The sequence below is a fragment of the Otolemur garnettii genome, unplaced genomic scaffold (assembly GCF_000181295.1).
Source record: "Otolemur garnettii isolate 467f Iridium unplaced genomic scaffold, OtoGar3 scaffold00121, whole genome shotgun sequence".
Taxonomy (NCBI): domain Eukaryota; kingdom Metazoa; phylum Chordata; class Mammalia; order Primates; family Galagidae; genus Otolemur; species Otolemur garnettii.
This window is the reverse complement of record NW_003852516.1, coordinates 389,304-403,325: the sequence shown is the minus strand read 5'-3', so window position 1 is coordinate 403,325 and position 14,022 is coordinate 389,304. Positions and strand designations below refer to the sequence as shown.

At 41.6% G+C, this 14,022-nt stretch overlaps 1 protein-coding gene across 9 annotated transcripts in view; it reads right to left on the bottom strand.

Annotated features, from left to right (window-relative positions):
- The window catches only part of MTUS1 (microtubule associated scaffold protein 1), a 150,806-nt gene that overhangs the window by 37,459 nt on the left and 99,325 nt on the right, over window positions 1-14,022 (bottom strand). Inside the window, exon 1 of one of the 9 annotated variants that reach the window (XM_012810028.2) lies at window positions 12,756-13,188. The exons of the other annotated variants lie outside the window; for them this stretch is intronic. Within the exon in view, the coding sequence (XP_012665482.1) occupies window positions 12,756-12,876 (121 nt within the window). The 5' untranslated portion in view covers window positions 12,877-13,188. Of the gene's footprint in view, window positions 1-12,755; window positions 13,189-14,022 lie in introns of those variants that run through there. 9 annotated transcript variants of the gene reach the window in all.

Below are 14,022 nucleotides of genomic sequence, written 5' to 3'. Positions count from 1 at the left end.
ATATATATATACACACACACATAAATATTTATGCAATAAGCTTAACAAAATGCTACCTTAATATATTCCAGCCCGTTATCTGATAACTCATAAACCCACACCCAATGTACTCAGTCTTACTATGAAACCAATTTATAGCTTTCTTATGAAAGCTATAACCCAATTATAGCCCAAGAAGAAGGGGAGGGGAGGGGGAAGGATGGGTAGAGGTAGAGTAATTGGTGAGACCACACCTACAGTGCATCTTACAAGGGTACAGGTGAAATTTACTAGGTGTAGAATATAAATGTCTTAACATAATAACTAAGAAAAGCCATGAAGGCTATGTTGACCAGTTTGATGAAAGCATTTCAGATTGTGTGTAAAACTAGCACATTGAACCCCATGATTGCATTAATGTACACAGCTAGGATTCAATAAAAAATAAATAAACCTATACATAAACATGTGATAATTTCATAAACACACCACAAAAACTTAATTCTTTGACTCTATTTTTAGATAGCCTAAATTCTAGATTCTAGAATTGACCACAACATAAAGTCATTCTCCTGACTGATGTCACTGCTACATGCCCTACCAGTATTTTCTTTAAAATTCATTTGATTGTTGATAATTGCTTTACCATTTGTGAGTCCTAAATAATGTTTTATTCTCCTTCTAGAATTTCTATGCCAATCAGTGGTATATTACTTAACATAAAATTAAAGTTTTAAAACTGGTTACAATTACTTAACAAACTCTGAGAGATGAATCTTTCATGTTAATGTTTTTGGAGAAAATACTCTTTAAGATGCTTGCTTCTTTGTGTATAACAAAAATGTCATGGGATACGTATGAAATAATGTTTACTTTTTCAGGGATGAGAATAGGAACCAGGTAGATTGAAAATGCTAAAGCATTGCTGTACACCTCTTAACCATGGGGTACATGTATTGCCTATAGAAAAATTCAATATAAAATTAAAAAAATAAATAAAATTGACTTTAAAAGGTGGCTAACGTGAATTTTGACTTTAAAAGGTGGCCAACGTGAATTTTGAGCACTTAAATCTTTAATGTGGATCCATCAAGAAAACATGGTCTATCTAGAATGCCTCCTTGGGGAATCTATAAGGAATCAATGTATTACACATGGTAGTGACTATGCAGAAGAGGTTTACAATTAAGAAGGAAAGAACATACAGACATATTCTTCTAGGAGTGCACATCTTCAAATTTAACATAACAGCAAATAAGCTCCTCTACCTGGAGCTGGCAATGAGTGTTGTGACCTCGATCTTCTGCCCCACATACTGTGTTCCCTAAGGACAGAACTGTGCCACGTGGCTGCAGATGACCCAATTTGCATACCGTTCCTCTCTCCTCAAAACTGGCTCAAATGAAGATCCGGGAGGACGTAAAAGTCTCCAGTAACACTCAAAGCCCTCATGAAGATAGGACTTTACTAATGCTGAATAAACCATGGGTTTCCCTTAAATACTACAGGGTTCATTATTTACCTGAAATTAGCATAACAGGAGCCAAACCTTGCCCTGAGACACCGTTTATCAGCATGTTACTGTTTTGATAATGCAGCCAGGTCTAAAAGTGTAACATACGTTGTTTCTGATTTCAAAGATCAATTTAGTCAGAAACATTACATGTCGATTTCTACATCAATTCAGATTTCTCCCAACAGAACTGTCAGCTCTGATGTAGCCTTTCCGGGACTCACTCTAGTGACACTGAAGCCTCCATCAGGAAAGCAAAGTTCTCAACAAAATACCTGTACTTCCCTGAAAAACAGGAGGAACAGTTTGCTGTCTTCGTTCTTTTGCTCAGAAACCTCACTTTAAACTTAATCAGTAAGACACAGAGGAACCCTCGTCACATACTGGCAGCCAAGGACACACAGATTCGAAGTCTAAACAAGCCCTAAGTTTACTGAATCTGCTGGTCTTTCAAATTATGAAAAAAAAGTTAGAGGTAAGACCTTCGAACAGAGTTTGCCTTGGGTTCCATGAAACACAGAATTCAGTCACTAACTGGTCTAGATTTTGTGTACTCACTGACCTAATTCAGTCATCGATTATTTATCAAAGTCTTGGTAGCAATGCTGTAGTACAGGTGGGCTTGGTGCCTTGGGGGCTGGCGGGGGAGGCATCGCACAAGTGGATGGCATTGTTCAGGGACGCAGGAAGACACCAAGGATCTCTACTGATTCATGATTCCCTAGTGTCAATCTCTTCCTGTTCAACTTTCAAATCTCCACCCATCTGTACACAGGTGACAGGTACCAGGTGGTGTGTGCTCTCTACTACATATTAAAGACTAATGTTTGTGGGTTAATAAAATCTAGGTAATAAACTCAGGGGCTGGCAAGGGATCACTGAATCTCTGCCAGCAGCCTGGACAGAAGCCTATTCTCTTCTGTCTTCATCTATAGCTAGAAGAGGTATCTTTTTTTTTTTTTTTGAGATACAATTTCACTATGTCATCCTCGGTAGAGTGCTGTGGTGTTACAGCTTACAGCAACCTCAAACTCTTGGGCTCAAGTGATTCTCCTGTCTCAGCCTCCAGATTAGCTGGGACTACAGGTGCTCGCCACAATGCCTGGCTGCTTTTAGAGAGGGGGTCTCGCTCTTGCTCAGGCTGGTCTCGAACCTGTGAGCTCAGACAACCCACCAGCCTCGGCCTCCCAGAGTGCTGGGATTATAGGCGTGAGCCACCGCACCTGGCCTACCATAAGAGGTTTTATACACAAGTTATTTGAATTAATGTTTCCTCAGCATTTGATGATGGATGTTTATCCTGGGATATTTCACAAAAACAAAGCATTAAAATGGTAATTATTGGGAAATATGTTTTCTAAAAAGAGTATTCAGATAGAAATGATTGCCCAGACAACTGATGCTCATTCCATAAATGCCTCTGGGATTTCTTCCTCACCGACTGGGCCTTGCTCTCAGGGAACTTTTAGATGCTGGAATTCTGGACACAGGGCAGTGGGAGAGTAGACAGCAGGACAGCTAGGTCTGGGCACTCAGGAAGGGCTCCCCAGAGGCAGAATCTGGGAGGACATCTGCACATCTGGCAGACTGATAAGCAGAGGATGGCCACTGCAGGCAGCTGAAGCCAGCAGACACAGGGGTGGGGGTGCACAAGGGCTCCCAGTACTAATCACAACATGGTCAGCACTCCCCAAGCAGAAGCAGAAGGATGGGGTGGAGACAGAAATGGGCAAGAACATGGGCACCATGAAAGATTTTGTCCAGGAGGAGGCAGAGAATGACCTGAGCTGGGGCGGGGAGGGGCCAGGAAGAGAATCACCTGGGTTAGCAGCAGTGCAAGTGGGAAAAGAGTAAGGAGCTGAGGAGGCAGGACCGAGGCCTGGGTGGCCAGGTGGATCAGGAGACATCCAGGATGAGTCGCGGGCTTCCCGCCAGAAGTACCATCCAGAGGAGATAAGCACAGGGATGAGGGTAAGGGCAGAGGGAGGAAGGGTCGGGAGAGGGGGGGATGTGCTGAGGACAGTGCGATGACATTCTCCACACTGCTCGACTCCTCACCAATCAGTCTATTCCAAACTCATTTTCCCTCCCAATGTAATCACACGCTGTCTGATTTTCCCAAAGACTGTCCCTAACACACAGGAGTGTGGACACACTCACCTTCTAGTCAGAACAATTTAACAATGAACTCATGGAGATCTGTACAACTCAAAATGTTTCTAAAAATTATCACGTCATCAAGGACTAGTTTATCAAACTGGTTAACACAGCCTTCATGCCATTTTCTTAGTTATTGTGTTAAGACATTTATATTCTCCATACAAATGCAAATTATGTTAAAAAAAAAAAAAGGACTAGTTTAAATTTGCCTCAAGTTTTCTAGTATTTCCTTCGTGTGTTTACTCTAAAAGAAAAGTAATCATAACTTAGGAGGCACAAATACTACTGTATTTCTAGGAAGATACGGCATTTACTTAACAGGAAACATTTTAAGTCCAGCCCAATGTTTACATTTTTAAAATTATCCAAGCCAATTCTTTGTGTTGTGGAAGGACTTGAACAAACCCTAGCACTGAAAATTTTACATTACTATATTGATCAGATATGCTGCAATGTGTATTACATGTAAAAAGGCTTTTCATATATAGAAACATTTTTATATATGAAACATAAAAACTTTTGTTTTTCATTTTAAAAGCAAATCAGAGAATAGAAGGCATGTCTGTATAAAAATTCCTATTTTGGGTTAAGCATGCTTGCAAAATTTTTCCTGAAATAAAGCCCAAACTGGACCTTAAGTATTTTCCACTTACCCAGCAGGGAAAATGCTGATTTCTAAAGCTCTCCTGGAGCCACAAGAGACTGCGAACTACAAAAATGGGTAAATAAAGACTCACACATTCACAGGTATTAAGAAGGTATCACCTCCCTCAGAGGGATGACCTTCTAAGCAACTGAAAAATCCACCTTAATATGTTAACTTTATAGATTTGTTTCGGCCTAGAAGAGCACGTGCTGTAAAAACAAGACACACAGAAAAAATTGCAAGTGACAGAGCTCAAGGTCAACGTTAAACACCCCAAGGGTGAGAGGATGTTTTCATTCTAATCCTGCAACAAAAATTTCATTAAGAACACGAATTTTAGTTTTAAAAATCTGAATTTTTGTTTTGACTTAAATTAGAAAACGAGGATCTTGTGTTATGTTGCTTGCACCACATGTGAATGAAATGCATAGGTCTTAGAGCAGCGGTTCTCAACCTGTGGGTCGCGACCCCTTTGGACTGTATTAAAGGTTCGCGGCATTAAGAAGGTTGAGAACCACTGTCTTAGAGCAAAGCTGAAGGGAAAGATAAGATATAGACCCATCGAGGCCCCACTGATGTGAACAAGGAGCCATTTCTTAAGATGGCAGCTGCTAATAATGGCTTTTCCCCCCTCTATTAGTATATAAACTACAGTTTTTCTTCTGGAAATATTGAACACTGGCCTTCATCCGGGCCTTGGTTTTTTGTCTTAGCAAGCATTTTCACTTACTAATTTTATCAGGTAATAAAAAACTGCTCAGTATTACAAAGCCTACTAATGTCAGCAGTTTTTTAAAAAAAAAATCAGTAATGACAGTGGCACCAACAAGGTGTCCTTTTAAATTTAACACATGGAGGAAGCCAGGACCAGGAATAGTATCCTGTCACCACCAGGCACTAATTCTAAAACAAGAAGAAAAAGTCTGCAAGGCCCTTCTCTATGAACTTACTGGCTCCAGTGCAATTATTATTTTATAATTTTCTTTCTTTCTTTCTTTCTTTTTTTTTGAGACAGAGTCTTACTTTGTCACCCTTGATAGAGTACCATAGTGTCACACCTCACAGCAACCTCAAACTCTTGGGTTTAAGTGATTCTCTTGTCTCAGCCTCCCAAGAACCTGGGACTACAGGAATCCACCACAACACCCAGCTATTTTTTGGTTGTAGTTGTCATTGTTGTTTGGCAGGCCCGGGCTGGGTTCAAACCCAACAGCTCCAGGGTATGTGACTGGTGCCCTTGCCGCTGAGCTACAGGCGCCAAGACCTTTTTTTTTTTTTTTTTTGAGACAGAGTCTCACTTTGTCACCCTCCCTCAGCAGAGTGCCATGGTGTCATAGCTCACAGCAACCTCCAACTCTTGCGCTCAAGTGATCCTCTTGCCTCAGCCTCCCTACTAGCTGGGATTACAGGCACCCAGCTATTTTTTAGAGCCAGGGGTCTCGCTCTAGCTCAGGCTGGACTTGAATTCCTGAGCTCAGGCAATCAGCCCACCTCAGCCTCCCAAAGTGCCAGGATTACAAGCGTGAGCCACCACGCCCAGTCCCTCAATGCTTAACTTCTAAAAATGTATCAAAATAAGTATGTATTATGAAGGAAAAGTCATTTAACACCTCTCTACCTTCTTCATTAGAAGACTAATGAAGGGCAGATTTTCATGTCATATAACAAAGCTATAGTTATAGGAACACCATAGCTATAGGAGCTCAGCCTCGATCTGTGACAACAAAAATGTGTTCAGCATAATGCCATTCAAAATACCAGTAATTAGCAAAGGCTTACCAATGGGGCAAGAGGCCAGCAAAGTCCTTCAAGAATCCTTACTCTGATCCACTCATGGATCGATGGGCACTTGGTATATGTACACCATGAAATACTATGCAGCCATAAAGAAAGATGGAGACTTTACGTCCTTCATGTTCACATGGATGGAGCTGGAAAATGTTCTTCTTAGCAAAGTATCACAAGAATGGAGGGAAAAGTACCCAATGTACACACCCCTATCATGAAACTAATTTATACCTTTTATATGTAAGCTATAACCTAATAACAGCCTAAGAATGCGGGGGGGAGGGGGAATGGGTGGAGGGAGGGAGATTGGAGGGATCACTTCTATGGTTTATCCTACAAGGGTACAAGTGAATCTTTCTAAGAGTAGAATATAAACGTCTTAACACAATAACTAAGAAAATGACATAAAGGCTATGTTAACCAGTTTGATGAAAATATTTCAAATTGTATATGAAAACACCACACTGTACCCCATGATTGCATTAATGTACACAGCTAACATTTAATAAAATAAATAAAAATAATAATTAAAAAATAAGTTATGTATTATGAAGGAAAAGTCATATATAGTTATAGGAACACCGTAGCTACAGGAGCTCAGCCTCGATCTGTGACAACAAAAATGTGTTCAGCATAATACCATTCAAAATACCAGTAATTAGCAAAGGCTTACCCATCGGGCAAGAGGCCAGCAAAGTCTTTCAAGAATCCTTACTCTGGATTCAGGGTAAGGGAACAAATGGGCAGGTGGAAAGATATATCTCTCATCTGTTATTCTTGATCTTGGTCCTTCTTATCTCTTTTGTCATCTACAAAAGATTGAATCTTATTTTTTTACACGCAAACTCTAATCTAAGCCAAGTGTGGTAGCCTTAGCCTATAGTCTCAGCTGCTCAGGAGGCTGAAGTGGAAGGATGTCTTGAGCTCAGGACTTTGAGGCTTTAGTGAGCTCTGTGATCACACCACTGCACACTGGCCTGGGTGACAAAGCAAGACCTTGTCTCAAAACAGACAGACGGAAAACAATAACAAAAACTTGATGAAACTGGTAAGTGAAAATGCTCATTAAGACAAACAAAAAACCAAGGTCCATATGAAGGCTAGTGTTTAATATATTTCTACAGAAGCTTTCTCAAATGGCTTGTCTTCTGTATCTTGTAGTATGAGAGAAACACAAGAGAAGCTGAAGTTTATTTACTGCTACCTTAACAGTGCAATTCGTCCAGAAAAGCACTACCAATAAAAATGTATAAGACCGACATCTAAAGTTAAGAACATTCTTTCTCAATGTATTTTATAACTTAAAATTAATTCATTTAAGAGATCAAAAATCAAATACTAAGACTTGTGTCCAAACTAAATGTTTAACTGAAATAATTACTAGTAGGTAATCATTAACGCCTCCCACCCCAAAATTCATATAACAGACAAAAACTGCAAGGCCGGTTTCAAGGTTCAACTTGTTAAATTACATACTCCCCTTAAGTGGCTAGTATCAGCTTCTGAGAAGTAACCCTTTTGCCTTTTCTGTGGCACATACTGTCATAAAGTTCTCAACCTGTCTTTTTTTTTTTTTTTTGAGACAGAGCCTCAAGCTGTCCCCCTGGGTAGAGTGCTATGGCATTACAGCTCACAGCAACCTCCAACTCCTGGGCTGAAGCGAGTCTCCTGCCTCAGCCTCCCAAGTAGCTGGGACTACAGGTGCCCGCCACAACACCCGGCTATTTTTTGGTTGCAGCCGTCATTGTTGTTTGGCAGGTCCGGGCTGGAGATTCGAACCCGCCACCGTAGGTGTACGTGGCTGGTGCCTTAGCTGGTTGAGCTATAGGCGCCGAGCCTCAACCTGTCTTATTCCTGCGTATACAACAACGATAAGTCAGGTACTCCATTTCCCAGGCTCCCTTGTAGGTAGAGACACCATGTGACAAGACTAAGCCAATGAGATATAAGCTTAAGTGGTTTGGCCTCACCCCCCTTCCTGCTCTTTTTCTTCCTTCCTGGAGCAGTCATTGTGAATTCATGAGGCAACAGGCATAAGGAAAGGTCTAAGAAAATAGCAGAGCTGTTGATTCTGACATTGCTGTGCCTCTCGACAACGTCAAAGCTGCTGCTTCTTAGTTGAAACAAACTACCTCTTAGATAAGCTGTCTGTTATCTGTGGCTAAAAACAGCTCCATTTGACAGTCTCAAAAGTGAATACAAGAACATAATCTGATGAGTTTTATTCTAATGAAACAATATCCACATTCTGCCTCTGATTGACTGAACACCTACTTGAATAGTTCTCTTTAGTGCTGCTTTAATCGAAATATTTGCTCTAATACTGTTTCTGCCTTTCCTCCCTTCTTTTTACTTTTAATCTCACTAGCTCAGCAGGAAGAATTCTACTTTTCAGCGTAGTCACCATCACTGGGGTCAAGAAGAACAACCAGTATTCATCTGTCCTCGTGACAAGTACTACAAGTATCTTCAGCTTCACAGAAAAACTGAATTCCAAGAGGCAAGGAATGCTTTTGTAGAAAATTTGTTTCTACCAATGACTCGTTATAAAATTGGAATGAACACGTTTAGGTAAAATCCTGAAACGGACTGAGCTTGATCCCTTGGTGAGTCAGTGAAGTCGTTCCGGGACTTCCTAGAAGATTCCTCCCTGATCTTGGCGTCTTCATTTGTGCCTTTGAAATTCTGCAGCAACGTGGAGAGCAGCGGCCACATTCACCTTTTCTCTTCTCGCCCCTATTTCCAGGGGAGATGAGCTACTCGACCCAGCAATGCACTTGGTCAACGGTGCCATCTAGTAACAGAGTGTGCAGCACCCTGTACACGGTTCCATGAAAGGGCTTCTTCTGCCTGGGCCCCTCTCATGGCCTGCCCCTCTCTCGTATCACATTCTATGTTCAAAAACACTCCAATGCTTCTGTTTCCTTGAAGGAATCATCTTTTCCTTATCCTCCAGGTTTTTGAATGCTGTTTTCTCTGGAACACTTTTGGTTTGTTGGCTAATTCTGCATATTCTGAGAATCCAATTTAAAAGGCCCTTCTGGATAAAGGTACCTCCACTTGCTGAGAGCTGCCAGGATGCCTACTCTTAAATAGAGGCTATAGGTTTAGCCCCATCCCTGACACTTTCTGTGTGCCCTTGGGCAAGCTAATTTACCTCCCCAAGGCCTCAGACGTCCTGGCATAAAATAAGGCAGAATCTCTACGTGTGTTCTTGCTTAAAAAATTACAACTGCAGTCAAATTTTAAAGATAATTTGTATGTAAATTCAGATAATAAAATGTACCTAAAATATCACTGTTAGCTAAACTCCGGTCATGAAAGCCTTGGGCCTTTTGCTTAAGCTGTCTGTCCTACCAGGTTACTCGGTGGTCTGTGTCTGTCCCTTCCTCTTTAATCGTGGGCTGGGTGAAGGCAGGGGCCACATGGGACGCAGTCCTGGCTGTAATCCCAGCACCCAGTATTGTGACTGGCACACAGGGCATGTCTGATTGACGCTCCTGTGTGACATGAGTGAATTAATCTGGAATGTGAGAGAGAATTTAGAAGCAGGGCAAGACAATGGGCTGAGTATCAAATGCTTCAGATAACCCAAACATCTTAGGTTAGAGGGGACAAAATTGTCAATATTCAGGCTGCTTTTTACTTCTGAGAAGCGCAGTGTCACATGTTTTGACCTAATCGTGCTAGAATCAGGGTAGTGGTGATGGGCAAAAAACAAAGATGTGACAGGGTGGAAGTCTACATTCTTGCCACCAACGGATTGTAGATAAGTGAGGACAGATGACGATTCAAAGGCGACTGAGATTTTTTTTTTTTTTTTTTGAGACAGAGCCTCAAGCTGTCCCCCTGGGCAGAGTGCCGTGGCATTACAGCTCACAGCAACCTCCAACTCCTGGGCTCAAGCGAGCCTCCTGCCTCCGCCTCCCAAGTAGCTGGGACCACAGGCGCCCGCCACAACGCCCGGCTATTTTTTGGTTGCAGCCGTCATTGTTGTTTGGCGGGTCCCGGCTGGGGATTCGAACCCGCCACCTTAGGTGTACGTGGCTGGCGCCTTAGCTGGTTGAGCTATAGGCGCCGAGCCGCGACTGAGTTTTAATGGCCCGAGAAGGGAGAGAAATAGTTAAGTCAGAAGTATTCACTCAATTTAGGAGGTAAGGCACGGGAGAGAAATGATGAATTTCCAGGCAAAGTAACACATCCAGGGTTTTATAATCCAGCTAGAAAATTCATCCAATGCCTTTATTTTCTAGCTCTGTGAGGTTAGGAGCCCAACGCCATTCCCATAGTCGCCAACAGAACCAAAGCCATGAACCAGGACTCCTGGAATCCCAGTCAACACCACTGCCACCAAGCCAGCGCATACTAGGTGCTTTATTAGAAATACAAACACAAGTTACTGCTTGGGTAAGAGTTACTGAAATGGCTTCAATATCCATTTTATCAGAAGAGTTCTCAGAACTTAGAACTTTGTAAAGTAGATAAGCTCGCAAAAGATTCGTGCTGGGGTTAAGTGGAATTATACTTATTACATAATTTTAAAATGCTTCCCCGTCACCAAACTCTTTCTCCATCACTTCTCTGGGTCTAACAGAATCACAGCAAAATTCACAACTGGGAAAATGTGCAAAATTTTCTCAAAATTGAAAAAATTTGCATTCCACAAACACGATCAGGACACAGTCTACTTGAGCCAAAAATTCTCAATATGGGTCTTAGGTTTTAGTCCCATCTCTGCCACTTGCTGTGTGCCCTTGGGCAACCTGATCCACTTCTCTGAGCCTCTGACATCTTGGTGTTAAAAAAATTGACTCGAGGATCTCTCTGTGTGCTCTAGACTGAAAAGCTGTCACTGCAATCAATTTTTTAAAAATATTTTAATATAAACTCAGGATTAAAATGTACCTAAAACATCACTATTAATTAAAGTCTGGCAATCAAAGTCCTGTGTCTTTTGTGTAAACTGTCTTGGAAAGCTACCTGTTTTTCACAAAAATACTACAAACACCTAAAAAACCCACCACTAGAACAATGGTTACATAAATCATGCCTCTCCTAACAATGGAATATTATAGGATTTTTTTAATGCAGTAGATAAACATACATTAATATGACGACCTAAGATACATTAACTTTGAAAAGGTATAGAAGAATATATATGCTTTCATTTCTGTATAATAAAAAAGGCTGTCTAAGACAACACAGGTTTATACGTGATTAGAAATTACAGGAAGGATCCTAAGCGGCCAACAGAGTGGCTGTCGCCATGGAGAGGGCAGGGAGCCAGGCTGACTTAGGATGGTCCAACCTCTATCCTGGTTGATATTTTTAACTTGGAACATGGATTATTTTTTACAATAGTTAAAATTAAAAGCTATTTGGAGGTATTTTAGATCATGCAAAGTTTTGCAAATATAGGGTACCTGTATTTTTCCCCCCACCTTTTTATTTATTTTTTCAGGTTGGAAGAATGGCAGTCACCCCTGGGCTAGGAGAAGAGGGCCACTGTTTACCTGCTGGATGCTGGCTGCCTGCACACACCTGCGGCCACAGGCTCCGACTCAGAGTGCCGATGGCTGGCAAACTCAAGCGGCAGGTCAAGGAGAATTATGAAACATGAGCGAGAGGTGCCAGAGAGAGTGAGAATTCTCCTACAGATAAGGCAGATGCCTCTGGGAAAACTAAAAACAGTCAGCTGGAAAAAAAAATCACCAGGGACAGAGACAAGCCGAGTGAAAAACAGGACATGTAGGGGCTGAGATGCCCAAGAAATAGGAAAATAAAATCCCTCTACGTCCTCATTAAAAAAATCCTATGACAGTGAACGCTAACCAGCCGGAAACGTGTCTAATAGCATCTCAGCTATCCACTTACACTCAGAATAAAAGCAACTCAATTTACCATGGTCGCAGAGATCATCTAAAAAAAAAGAAGGAGCAACATCGGTCGACCAAATCCCCTACAAGGGGGCAGGCAGGTTTGCAGACACCTAAAATACACACTCAATTTATTTCCATCTTAGGCACGGGAAATAAAAAGCAGATATAAACAAACCCCGGGGAAGTGCTTTGGAACTGCAAGCATTTTTGCTGTGAAGATGAGTGAGCTGCACTGTGACCCACTTACTGCCTCTCCCCATCCACTAGGATGTTTTGACTTCCTAAGCATTTAGGCTGGAGAAACCTTTTGCATCGACAGGTATTAAAATAGCCTGTCAACTTCTCAGTGAGGAACCACAGCATGAAGAACTGGGGAAAGCTTCTCATCTCCTTTCATAAGGGAATGAGAAATGGTTTTCTTCACGAACTGCGTCCGATCTCCAAAATCATCGGAAGTAAAATGTAATTTAACAGGTGTTGGTTTTCACAGATCTGCTTAGTGACAGAGAGGAGAGCTAGGGAGCCCCGAGGAGACAGCTCTGCGTTCCACAAACACGATCAGGACACAGTCGACTTGCACACATTGAAGTATCACGCGCCCGTGTGCCGAAACGCAAGAGAAAACTGCTTACTTTTCAAAATTAACCTTAGTTCTCTCTTTAGAGAGAGCTTCATTTCCCTTCCCCCAATTATCTGTCTCCTTAGAAAATCTGATGATAAACATCTCCAAGTTAATCAACACCCCCCACACCCCAACCCAACACTAAAGACAGATCTACGCAAGACCAACCTGCATGGAAAATAACAGTGCTTTTCCTAAACCCCGAAGGAAGCCGAAGGTTTCGAAGCAATCCTTTGGCAGTCAGCCGTACGTGAATGGTGGATAAGGAGAATTTGGGAGACAACAACATGTCTTCAGGGCAGGTGGAAAGACTTCACAGAAGAGGCAGCTTCTTCCATAAACCATCACATACTGTCTTTTTCAACTCAGTACTCCCCAAAGCCAAGAAACACAGGAGGAAGCATGCCTACATGGCAAATGTCATTCCACAACAGACGTGCAAAAGAAGAGGGGAAAAAAAAAAAACCAACAGAGGGATCCAAGTGTTTCTGGCTTCCACTTTCACTCCCAGATGTTGCCAAAACAATGCTCTTCCTCTGTATAAAAACCTCCTCTTAGCAAATCCAGAAGTAAGCAGCCTCCGAGTTACATCACACGGTACATGCTTATGTTGTGGTTTTCAACAAAGATGAGAAGGGAGGGGAGAGTGGGTGGTCTCTGGAGCTTTCTGTAACCAATCGCGTCACAGAGCCTGGAAGGCTGGCCAGATCGTTAAGGGAAATTAACTACTTCAAGTGCCTGATGTTAATGTGGTAATTAGAAAAAAAATGGAGATCGCATTAATCTGTGCTTTGATTTTAAAATTTTTAATTACTCGTATTCAAGCTAATAACTTGAGCATGTTTTCTTCAGATGTTTTCCAGGTAAACCTGTTACATACAGGTTAAAAAAGTTTAAAAGAAAGACTTCAAGCAATAAATGTTCCAGACCACAATGTTTAATAAAATGTCTGTTCTCATACATTAAAGACAGGTTGTCAAAATGTTAAAGTTCAACTTGAATTCTCATGTGCTGAGTACCTCACAGTCAACCGTAAAAGGGCAATGCAATTTCTCTACCAGATGTTAACACAAGAGTTCCACAAGTTTCAGAACTCAGAAATAAATGCAAAAATTGTTAACCATAAATAACCCTATTAAATGCTAAATGAGCGGGATATAGCTATTCTTTTAGAAATTCTACAGAGCATTTATGGTCAGAAAAGGGAAGGGAAGAATCAGGATGAAACACTCAAGCCCCCAACCTGCCATGTCTCAGAGCTTGCCAGCAAGGGAGACAGACCCAATACCGTGCCCAGCTGGAGATACAGACAGCAAATCTCCTAAATATATTGCACCACAGCTACTGATGCACAAATAATCAAGGAATTAATGTCCAGAAAAGCTACATGTTGCCTTTTTATATTACCATAATTTATTTTTAAAAAACCCAAACA